The sequence below is a fragment of the Tympanuchus pallidicinctus genome, unplaced genomic scaffold (genome assembly GCF_026119805.1).
Source record: "Tympanuchus pallidicinctus isolate F22 unplaced genomic scaffold, pur_lepc_1.0 scaffold2, whole genome shotgun sequence".
Taxonomy (NCBI): Eukaryota; Metazoa; Chordata; class Aves; order Galliformes; family Phasianidae; genus Tympanuchus; species Tympanuchus pallidicinctus.
In genome coordinates, this window is record NW_026294721.1 from 11199800 (window position 1) to 11212568 (window position 12769).

The 12769-nt window shown below is 35.3% G+C and overlaps 1 protein-coding gene across 4 annotated transcripts in view; it reads left to right on the forward strand.

The window, feature by feature from the left end:
* The window catches only part of JAKMIP1 (janus kinase and microtubule interacting protein 1), a 124906-nt gene that overhangs the window by 72143 nt on the left and 39994 nt on the right, over window positions 1–12769 (forward strand). For all 4 annotated transcript variants that reach the window (XM_052682031.1, XM_052682032.1, XM_052682033.1 and 1 more), the window contains 5 exons: window positions 1371–1580; window positions 2280–2399; window positions 4508–4654; window positions 5275–5415; window positions 8445–8504. In XM_052682031.1, the coding sequence (XP_052537991.1) occupies window positions 1371–1580; window positions 2280–2399; window positions 4508–4654; window positions 5275–5415; window positions 8445–8504 (678 nt within the window). The remainder of the gene's footprint in view (window positions 1–1370; window positions 1581–2279; window positions 2400–4507; window positions 4655–5274; window positions 5416–8444; window positions 8505–12769) is intronic.

Here is a 12769-nt window from a genome sequence, read left to right on the forward strand (position 1 = left end):
AAATCTGCATTAGAACAAATAATTGCAATTTATGAGCAGTCCAGACCAGTTTATTCACTTCAAATCTGCTGATTATTTTAAATCGCATTTTAATTGGAATAATCAAGCTATCCCTTGCCATACAGATCCTGGATGCAAACTAATTTCACATGCTTTGTAGACTGTGAAAAGAGCAAAATGAGAATCCTGAAGAAGTTATATTATATCTGATCACATAATTTGATTGTGTTAATCCTGTACAGCACTCAGACTGTCAGACTTGACTATAAGTTTTATTTCTAACATTTTCTTTGCACTTTTGGGGGTGATACAGTTGAAACTTGACTGAAGGATATATAGGTATAGGACTATAACAAATAATAAAGTAATAGCAATAAACAATACAGTTTGTGATTTTTTTCTCTTTATGTGAGGCTTTAATACTCTTCCAAAACTCCATAAGTTAGATAGCCAAGAAAATGACTTCGTAGACTAAAGGAGATGGTACAATTTTAATGAATATATAATTAATGGTTATATTCTTGTTAAGAAAGTGGTTTCTATAGTAACTGCTGCAGATTGTCACTTCCTCTGGCTTTTGGAATACTACCAAAATGAATGTAACACTGATGATGTGAGGTACAAATCTTATGAGAGCTGCAATAGATCCCTGCTAAGAGTATGCTTTATTTGGTATCAAGGTGAATGAATAAAGCAGTCCAATAACCATAGATGCTGTTTAAAGACTAGTTTTCCCTACTATTTATTCTATCCAAAGCTCTGCATGTATTTGCTCTTCTCCTTCCAGCTGGAAACTAGCAAAGGCAGACAAAATGCTTAGGCATACTTAAGGATTTAATTTGCAATGTGATTGTGTGTCTGTTCATTGATCTTAAAACCTCTGAAGAGATTCACTGTGTGTAATTTCTGACTAATAGAGAGAGTCAACATGGGCAAATGTGTATTGCTTAAATTTCAAAACAAAGCTTATGTGAGTTTTAAAGGGTCTGCTCCTCTTACTTTATGTTAGCCATGTGTTGCTTCTCTGGAACATGGTGAAAGGAGATTTCTATTATTAAGGTGTGTATTTGCAAGTGAAATGGACAATCTCAGTGGTTATATATTTTGTTTCAATGTATGTCTGCATCTATTTTTGTTTTCCACTTGAACTGAGACTGCATCCGGCAAGCTCATTGTCAAGTGAGAGCTGAAACTTTTTTAAGGGGAGGGGAAAATGCTTCAGAGGAGAGAGATCTTTCTTTTTAGCAGCAACTCTGGTATTAATCTAATAGAAAAAGAACTTCTTTTCTTTTTGCAGGTTTATGGATATGTATGCAGCATGTCCAAACTTGGGGATGTTATAGAAACTTCCTTGCTATATTTCTTTCCAGATGGATGAGATCAAAGGCAAAGATAGAGTGATTCTGGCTCTGGAGAAAGACCTTGGCATTCAGGCAGGACATACACAGAAACTCCTCCTTCAGAAAGAAGCTTTGGATGAGCAGCTTGTCCAAGTGAAGGAGGCAGAGCGGTACCACAGCAGCCCCAAGAGAGAACTTCCTGCAGGAGTGGGGGACATCACCGAGTTGATGGGAAGCCCGGTAAGAAAATCCTGTCTCCTTCAAATGGCCAGCATAGGGCAAATATTGCCTATGTATTCAAATTGATTTTGTGGTTACTTATAAAACGCTAAAAGGCTTGATTCACAGTAAGTGGTCTAGAACTGCGTGTAGTGTTTTGCTCGTGAGTGAGAAAATCCTTGGACATCTTCAGTTTCAAAGAATGTTGAAAAATAGGTGAACACAGAACTTTTAGAGCTTACATGATGAGCTTCAACCATGAACTTGTTATCTGTGATTAAAAACAGACCTTCTTTGTCTAGAACACCTCTATTTTTCTAGAGTTAGTTATTTCATAATTTTGGAAATTATGTACTATCCTTTTCCAAAACTGTTCCAAGTGCTTTTAGCCTATGTAATACGCATAGATTTCTTCTAGCTAATGGTTATAAATCATGCTAGAATTTACAAGTCATGAATGAATTATTTATACCTAGCTTTTTAAAAAAATATTGTTAAATACATACATCTGTCAAGTAGACCCATTTCAGGTAAGGTATCATGTAGCATTTACACAGGATGTTGCTGTTTAGTCTTTCAGTTAATTAAAATAAGTTTTCCAAACACTGATGTAAGAGTCTGCTTTAGATTTATACAATCTACTTGCTAAAGCATGATATTACATTTATGAATTGTCTTTTTAAAGATAATTTTATATATCTATATGTCTTTGATGCAAAGGAGCAGCATTTGGATGAACGAGATGTGAGGAGATTTCAGTTGAAAATCGCTGAACTGAATGCTATGATAAGGAAGCTGGAAGACAGAAATACTCTCTTAGCAGATGAAAGAAATGAACTGGTAAATTAATTAGTAATAACACAGATGGTGACTGGGAGGACATTTTTATGGTAAATGAATTAATGCTGAAAAGTCAGTGTTATAAATAATTTACAAATTAGACCTGGTTGGACACAATCAATTATACATAAAGATAAGAGATTTTTCTATGGATATTTACTTTGTCACCATAGACAGGGATGGAATCTCTTTTGTTTCAGAGAAATAAAGCTTTATATATTTATTTTGGGGTCATTGTAACTGAATTGACTGTTAGTTTGCCTGTGGCACTGTCTAATGATGTTGTGTAAAACATGCATAATCCATGCCCTTAAATTACTGTATTAATCTTGGTAATAGGCAAATTGAACAATAGTTTTGTGACATGCTTATGCTAGCTGAGAATTAAAAAGTGTTTTTGGTCTGGAGATGTGAAATCTGCCATCTTTCTCAAGGGAAGTCTCTTAAGAAGGTGAAAATATCCTAGGAGAATGATAGTAACTTATTAAAGAAAGGCTATGAATTTTAAGAATGAATTCTATTAGCCTGCGTTGCTACTTAATTGCTTGTAATGAGATTAATGGGAGAACTCCCATGGACTGTGAAACTGAGTTTTAACAATATGCATTCTTATATGTGTCCTGTTATAATGCACTGTTCCTAATGGAAATAGAAAGGATTTTTCATTTTAAGTAGAATTAAGTAGAATTTTTCTTTCACGCAACCTGTGTTTCTGATTCAAAAGTAATGCTATTATGTATGGTGAGGGCACAATTTCCTTCCAGTATATTGAGTGCAGCATTGGCCTGTTCTTACTCTTTGTTGGACTTAGTTTTTCATATTGAGATCAGAGGATTTATTTTATGATAAAGGGACTTAATTTAGTTGTGATAACTTGATGATTATCAAAACTAATTTTTGAAACTTTCTTGCCTGAAGTTTTGGCTGAATCTAGACTAGTGAAGTTAATTGAACCATAATATAGTAAAACTGGATGACTTGAGAGTGTAATTGCGAATTTTAAAAGAACAACATAAAACAAACATCTCCCCTTCCCCAGAAACAACTATGTAAGAACACACTTTTTAACTGGGATGCTGTTAGCGATTTTCACTACTTTGCCTAGAAGCTGGGTAGTGTGCTGGTTTTTTTTTCTTTTTTTTTTTTTTTCCTCTTTTTAGTTCTGTTTTTATTTTTTTTTTTCTTTTACCAGTACAGTTGCTTTCCTCTACTCTGTACTTACAAGAACATCATGCTTTCTTTCAAGGTTGCATTATTAAAGACAAGATAATTCAGCCTCCTAATCCTTTCTGTGGATATAAGTCAGTCAAAACATCCCTGAAGAATGCTAAAGTACTGCAACATCTTTACTGCAGTGTCCCTCTAAATGGAAGGCATGTATGACTCAGTCAAAAGCTCTTCTTGATGCTTGACTTTGAGGTTTCAGAAACATAGTTTGGAATTTTGTCATATTTTGAGACAATACTATGTAAAACTAGTGATATCAATAAGCTCCTGTGATTAAGCACCATGTGGAAAAAAAACAAAAACAAAAACAAAGAAAACAACTCAAGGACTAATGAAACAAAAGTGGTGAAATACTGAATGCACACAAACACAGGAGAGAGCAGTAATTTGTTTCATTCAGTTGTCTAATATAATAAGACCACAGGAGCAAAGCTGAACAGCTTGGAAATGTCAGCAGAATGCTGAGATTGAATCTGTGCCCTCTGGCTGCCTCTTGTATTGCTCTAATTACACACTAGGTATAGGTTTTTCAAAGTAGAGCAGGAAGCGTTTACTAAAGGGTAGTTAAGTTGGTGAAAGATGATGACCCTATACGTATACTGGCTCACAAGAAACTTACGTATAGCAAGTTTAGTTTATCAAGAAATCACTTTTACAGATCTTCATAAATGTTTTGTAAGAAGCAAAATCCAAGGACCAGAGCTATTTCTTGTTTGCTTGGACTCTTGTAGTTCTTAGTACAGAAGTCTGTACCAGATGCTACTTAAGAAAAGAACTAAACTTTCTAATGAATGGAAAGGGCAAGAGAATACTCACACATTTATTCTTTCCTAAAACTATATACTAAAGCACAGCTTAGCTTCTTCCTTTGCCATTTGCAGCTGAAACGTTCTCGGGAGACAGAAAGTCAGCTAAAGCCTTTGGTTGAAAAAAATAAGAGGATGAGCAAAAAGAATGATGATATGATGCAGTGCATCCAGAGAATGGAAGAAAAAATAAAAAACCTATCAAGGGAAAATGTAGAATTGGTAAGTAATAATTTCTGATATCGTGTTATAAGACAACTCAGGTACTTGGAGGTGGAAATGCTCGTGAGGCTTTTTTTTCTGATAGGCGTTTCAGAGTCTCAACAATGGGATGATATAGCTGCCTGAGTCAGCCAACGCAGTTGAATATTCACAATCTAAGTACAGAGTGGTATTCCTTTGTGTCACTGAGTTGTATCAGTTTGCCCTCATTAAGGAAAAGGATCATGAGTAGATAGATATATTTGGATACTGTAGATGTACAACTGAAAATCAGCTTTATGAAAGAATCTTGTTTTTTTTTTCCTGATTAAAGGTCAAAACAGACTTTAAGTATATTTGCCAAAGTCTCTACTTCTGTAGGATGTCAGGCTGCCTGTGCTGACTTTTTTCCAGACTATGTTCTTTGATTCTGTTCTACAATGTTTTATGTGAAGTACTAACACTAAGGCATACGGCATATTTATTTAGCTGGTGAAAGAGGCCTTATGCTGTAGTGGAATATGAATGAGTCTGAAGAATTATAGATTGCTACATCATGCACCAGAATTCTCTTATGTTTATGGAAAGATGATTTAAATATTCTTTGTGTTTAATAACAAATTTTATTTTAACTTTTGTAGAAAGAGAAATTATCTGCACAACCAGTGCTGAAGAGGCACACATCTTTGAATGATCTTAGCAGCACACGGGATGAACAAGAAATTGAATTTCTTCGACTGCAAGTCAAAGAAAAGCAGCATGTTATTGATGATCTCACAGTGGTAATACTTCTCGTGTCTGGTGCACTCATGTATGCATGTACATTGGTAGGCAAGCTGAAGATTGGAGAGCAATATTTTAACTCCAGTTGTAGTAATGGCATAGAAGAAATTCTTTGGCATTGAACTGTTCTTGTTATTTCCCACATGTTGAATGAATTTCTTTGCAGTGTGTATGTGTTTATCAATTATGGATTGCTTATGGAAAGAGGTGCATCAGTCCATTCACTTTACTTACAAAACTAAATGTCAGCAACTGAGGAGCCTGAAGGAAAGGACACATTCCAGAACTTAATAACTGAAACATGTTGGGTATAGATCCTGCTGTAAATTCAACTACTCATTTGAACTAGAATTTCTCCTAAAACAAAGGAATGTACAGAATGACATTAATTCCACCTAACTGAACTGCCCGTGCTCTGTTCTTATAGCAAATAGAAATATGGATGATTCATTTTACCAAAGGTAGCGTATTTTATTTTATTATGATTGCACAGTTGCTACCATCTGACTGTGAAAACTACTTAAGATTATGCTCATAGGTTTTTGCACTGCTTGGGACTCATTTCAGCTGCACTGGAGGTGCTTAGTATTATTTTGGACACAGGGACACACCATTCAGGTGCTGGTGGCAGAAATTACGTACCATCTCTGAGAGTCATGTGCATCTGGAGCAGCATCTGGAACTCAGACTATTCTATGGCATCTGAAACAGCACTATGAAAGCTACATAATGATGAAACAAATTTGAGCCATTTCTGTCTATATAAGAGATTAAACAATCAGAACGCTCAAATTGGAAAATAAAACAGAAAATAAAAATAGAAGATAAAAAATTTTAAACAATATGATGTGTTATTACTTGGTCTAGAACTCTATTCTTGGCAGTTCACCCCAGATTTTGACCAAGGATTTCTCTCTGTAATCTTGCCAAAGATGTCTGTGTGCATTGCCCAGTGTTGCAGTGTTATGAGCAGTGGGATGTTATCCAGACACCAATGCTGATTCACAGAGAGATGCTTCTTTACCTTCAAAATACAACTCTACAGACAGGGACTATCTCATTACATTAAATTTCCAACATATGCAGACATAACCTCACCTATATTTCACTGTGAAGAGGATGTGACCCAGTAATTTGAGGAAATATATTGTAACCTAACTTTGGTCAACTAACATTAAATATATTTAGTGTGAAAATAAGATGAATAAGCATTGCAAAATATGGTCTCATATTTGGTTACTTCTTATCCTATGTACAGATGTCGTTTAGCTGCAGAACTAAGTGAAATTGTAAGCCAGTGCACTGCTTTGCTTGTCAGTACAAACTAATTGATGCTTTGCCTTCAAATGAATGCAGGGCACTCTGCAGTGCCATTGTGCTTTTTAGCTATATTTTCTGGTTCAATTCTTGCCTCAGGAAAATAAAATGAATCAAAAAGAATGACCCACGTCACATACCTGATTAACACAAAAGTCATCATCTTAACTACAGCTGAGTACAGTATGATACCCACATAAAAGAAAGATAGTTGACAGAAATAAGGCTGTCTGAATTGATTTACATTGTCAGTTCCAGAGTATCTGTGATGCTGTTGAAGACCTATCAACTTGAGTTCTCCCATAACCATGGTTTCTTGGCCAGTTCTTAAAAGGAAAATTGTCAGAATAAACTCAGATGCTTACAAAACACACAAGTGATTCAGCAGATAGTTTTTCTTTAATTGGTGTTATTTTAGTTCTGATGACTTGAAGTAATATTGTGACAGAAAGTAGATTGAGCAGTCTTACAAAAGATCAGAAACAGGAAAAGTCAGGGTATTTAGGAAGAGTTTAATTCTGCAGAGGTAGAAGAGGAAAGATAAGGAAAGAGTGAAAGAATATTTCATTTCTCCAATAATTTGAACAGCAGACTTGGATGCCTGAGACCTGTTGTTAAAGCAGGGACTGTGCCTTAACTCACTCTCTGAGGAGTGAACACTGTTTTTCTACATCTTCTAAAATGTAGCTTTGTGTTTACAGCTTTAACTTAATGCGTTATATTTTCCTATACTGTGAGTTATCTTCAGTCTATCTTGGCAGTCATTGCTTTTCCATATTTTGAAAGCCATGTGTATTAAAGGTGCTATAAAAATTTCTGAATTATTTCTTTTTTTCCAAAACTTCTTTATTGGAACAGTGCACTTATAAAATGAATTATTTTATTTTGATTTCTACTTGGAGCTTCCCATTCTGTTTCTGAACTGAATGTGATGTATAATGAATAACTCCGAATAGGAAAATATACTGTGAGCAATGACTGCTAGGGATGAACTTACAGCTGCTATTGGTCTTTCAAAAGTAGAAACGTTGCAAAGATGTAAAGCTAGATAGATCACCTGCTGTCACCTTCCCTTCCCCCTCTCCACAATCTCTGCATTTCTACATTCATTTTGAATTTTTAAATTTAAGGCAACATTCTTGTGCTTGAATGTTTGTAAACCAGTATTTTTCATAACGTAGTAAAGTACAATATTGTTCCATGGCCATGTTAGAAACTAGATGCAGGCTAAGGCCTGATTTCTCTTGATGAAAAAATGCCTTTGCACTTGAGAATTTTGCCTATTTATCCCTATAAATTACACATAACATTGTATCTGGCTGAGATTCTTTTTTGCCTACCAACATGCATCTTCAGGACGATTGAATGTTGGAATGAGAAAGATAATTCTGTTTCCATAGTGAGCCGTTTGGTAAAAGTGTCAAAGGAACTGCCAGAAATCTGTGCCCAATATTTAGCAAAGCCTTTTCCTGCCAACTTCCAATCAAGCGTGTAAAGTGTGTGGCTGAATGTTTATTTGCTAAAGGGATACAACTGCAGTACAGTGTGGTGTGACACCAACATGGTGTAGTCTGAGGGAATAAAGACATTGTGTTTGTGTTGGCTTTACCTCAGCTTTCAAGAAACTTGTTAAATTTCTTTGTGTTAAGCATATGTATCTATATGTATATTTCAGAAGAAATCTACACCAAAATGTTATCTTTTCTTTTAGGAAAGGGAACGGCTATTGCGATCGAAGAAACAGAAGAAGAAAATTCTGAAACCTCAAAAGGTGAGTAAACCTACATTTTCTGCGCGTTCTGGTTGTTGTGAACAGCAGATATTCAAATACTACCCAAAATTAGAGCTCTATTTAAATTAATGGTAGAATTTCATGTAACTCTCCTGTTTTCTTTTGTTGTTTATTAACTTTTTCCTAAAGACGATGGAGGAACTCTAAGATTTGAACTGTGTTTAAGCCTGTTTTCAAAGCATAAATATCATGTTTTTAGCCACTGTGACCTACATGTTCAAGTGGCTTGAGGCCGACAAGATATAATGATTTGAAGTGTAATTTTACAGAAAATACAGCCCTTTAAAGTACTTGCAGAAAGTTATTGCTTAATCACAACTGAAAACTTTAGCTCATGCTAGGAATGAAATGATATTTCTGTAGGTAAAAATAGAAAAAATATATGTAACTATTTTTCTCTAGCAGCTACTTTGCTCTAGAGTGCAAAGTCAAAAAAATAGGATTCAGAAATTGAAAATTTTGTTTCAAACCTTGCCTTCAGTGCTTATTTTAATGTGTTTTAAAGTAATTGGTTTTGCTGAATAGTGTTTTATTTTTGCGAAGCTGAACATTAACAGCCTGGAGGATGTGAGGGGAGGAGAATGGGATAGGAGGGAAAAAATGGAAGTGAAGAGTGGAGAGGTAATTATCAGGTATATGACAGTATAAGATGCATGCTTTTGTAAATGAATATTACATTAGTTGTCAGTGTTCAGCACTGTACTTCTGATGACCTCCAGGTGGTGCATTTTTATAGCTCTGTGTTCTATGTATGCTGAAAGAATTATCCCTTCCTGTTCTCTGAGTTGGTGATAATTCTTCAAGTGATACTTCTAATAGTGATGTGTCTTTGTCATGTAAAGAAAGAAAAATTCAGATATGATGATAAATCTTGCATATCTTCTACTTTTACATAATGTAAGGCTGATAGAGGCTGAATGTATTTTTAGTGAGCTAACTATTTTTGCTTGTTGTACTGTACCCAGGAGTTTGTCTGTTATGAACAATTTTAAAATAGGACTTTCTGCATATGATGGGTTGCTTCGAAAGTAATGCCTCCCATCTTATTATGTTGGCCCAAAATATCAGAGGCAGATGGTGGTATGGCAATAGAGAGTGGACCTTCTTACCAATATTCTGTTACATTTTGTTGCCATGTGGCAGATGGCAGCAGAGGGGCAGTCTGACAAAATGGCGCCTGATACAGAGGTGTGGATGAAGCAAAAGTGTGAAACTGAATTCTTCCACAAGGATAAATTTATTATGTGCCATTGAATATTATGTGTGAAGCATGATTTTGAAGGGCATTAAAGTAAGCTAGGCACAGCTAATCTGTCATTATATCTTAGTATCAAATCATGTAAGTTTGCTCTTTTGCTGTACAGTTTAAGATCAAATTGTTATTCCTCACTCTGATTCTCCATAGAAATATACTGAGTTACAGTTGGAGTTGAGATTTTAACTGAAATAAAAATAATAAATCTTCAAAACCTATAAAAACCACCACCAGTGAAAAATCCAGCCCTTCTACCATCCAAAACCCCTTAATGTCCAACTATTTTCTTTCATTTTGTTCATCAAGGCTATTGCCAAATAATATACTTGTAAATGCATTTTAACATTCTATACCTTGTTTTTTTAATCACTGTTATAAGCCGAAGAAATTTTGTTATATTTTTATTATCTAGGGGCAACATAGCTTGAATCTACATAGGCAACTGTATTGAAAAGCTTTAAAATTTAAAGCATTTAAAATCTTCTCAAAGATCTTCTACGAAATGTTCTTTGTTTTAGTTGTGCCTGAATAGCTTCTTAGTTTAGCAGGAATTTCAAAAAGTTAGCTCAGGTCAGGAATTTCTCTTTTTTTTTTTTTTTCATGCAGATCACATTTCATGAAGGGAGAATCAAAATGGTTTGAGTCTAGTTAGGTGCTAAATCAGAAAGATAAATCAAAATCCTCAAGGCTATGTAAATTTCCTGCTCTCTTTTACTTACTATAACTATGTAGAACAAATTACTCACCCTGATGTCCTGTGGGGATTGTATCATCTCAATTTTTACAGCCTGTGTCAGTAATTGGATTGAAAATTGTAAAATTTATCAAATCAAATGCTATGTCAGAAGTCACTAACAGTGGTGAGATATAGACATCTCACTCTGAGTGTATCTTACAGAGCTGTAATGTTTTGATTGCTCTCCTCTGGAAGCAGGTACCTAAACAGGACATGTGAGTTTTGTCTTGAAAATATCTACTTCTCTCAAATGACTGCATTCTCTCAAATACAGTCTAGGATGAATTACTTTCTATAGAGACATGAACAGTGAAAGTGTACTTCGGTCTATGATCTGTGTGAGATTTTTACATCCTACAGATGATAACCTATATATAGCAGTAGAAGTTATGACTGTATCTGTCCTGCCAACCACTCAGAAGGAGAAATTACTGATGTAAATTCTTGGCTTTGCTTTTCTAAGATTTGTTAAATGTGAAATTCTGAGCACTAACATGCATCATTAGCACCAATGAATTACCAGGTTTGGCTATTGGAGTTGGATCTGTTCCCAGAGCTGTGACTCTCCTTGATAATGTGGAAAAGGAAATAACTGATGACAATTAGGTTTCATGACTCTGGTCAGATAAGCTTATATTAGAATGTGTAGAAGGTTCATTTTTTTCTTCTAATAACCAGGAACTAAGAGCACAGGTGAGACACTATGAGGATGATGATGCACTGGCACAAGCTGCCCATAGAATCTATGGATACCCCATCCCTGGAGGTGATTAAAGCCAGTTTGGATGAGACTTTTTGCAACATGGTCTAGTGGTTGGCAACCGTGCCCCCATGGCAGCATGGATGAAAACTGGATGGTTTTTAAGCTTCCTTTCAACCCAGCCATTCCATGATTCTCTTTAACTCCTGCACTGTTGCAGTTTTTCCTCAAAGGGGTATACACTTATAATCTAGCTTCCTTAATTTTTGAGATACTCTGATTAGATAATGTCCAGTATGTGGACATTTCTATTACAAGTATTTTCCTAACAGCTATTCCTGCTAGGTATAACAAAATCCACGGCATAACTTTGTTGGTCTTTAAGATTTGTGTGAATGATCTGTCAAGGCTAATCCAATAGCCTTTGTAGCCCTACTGTGTCTAAATAATGTTAGTTCAGCTGCAAGGCTTTTGGAAGTACTAAGGATTTAAATATTTTGTTTTACAATCAGATATCTATGTTATTTCTGGAGTAGCATAATTGCTAGGTTACTGTTGCTAGTGTAGCTTTAACTGAGATTTCTTGCAATTACCAAGGGACATAGGTGTCCATAGGAGAGCACTGGCAACCAGCTCAGGTGCCCTGAGGAAAGGAGCAGCACGGTGGGATGAGGCTTTACAATCTCTGTTGATTGTGTTTAGAGGAGTGAGTAATATAATGACTGTGGATATTCAAGTACGGTAGGGTATTTTTCTCTGAAGGAAAGCCTAAGAAAATAGAGTTGTTTTTTTGTTTGTTTGTTTGTTTTTTTGTTAATGTGTCACTTGTTAGGAGAAAGACGTACAAGATGTGAATCTTCTTTTCCTTCCCTTTTCATGGTGTTTTCTTTGCCTCCCGCAGCCCTGTTCTGGAATTGATATAACGAAGGAAATCTGGAAAGTGTTGTTTTTTGTTTGTTTGTTTTGCACCCAAAGAATGGAATTCTATGATTCTATGACTGATAATGTTATGCTTTCATAAATAAAGCATTATTGCTCAGTTTCTTTGGAAACAGCAGGTCTCTACAGACCTGATTTTTTACTTAAACTTTAAAAAATAAACTGCATTTGCAACAGGGGAAAGCCTGCACACTGGTGTGATGGAGTTCATATTTCTTGTTTTATACTTTTCTTTTTTTATCTGCCTCTGTGCTTTGGTGTGCCTGTATTTTTCTGGCTGCCAAGAAATGACATATAAGCATGAAGGTAAGAAGTTACTGATTAGTTCCTCTGATTGAATTGCAGGGAAATTCATCCTGATAATTTTCATCACGTTAGATTAATTTATTGAAAAACTGGATATTTGGCCATGAAACTGCTTTAGAAACCCAGCAATCAGATTACCATTAAAAATGTGAGGGTATCTTGAAATATGCATACTATACATTCTATGTCTTGCTCTGTAACATCCTGTAACATTCTAAACTTTTATATTTACTAGTACTGTGCTCCAGTAGGAGCCTTAGTACTGGAGTTACAAAAGCCTAATGCATAATTTTACTTCAAAATTATGT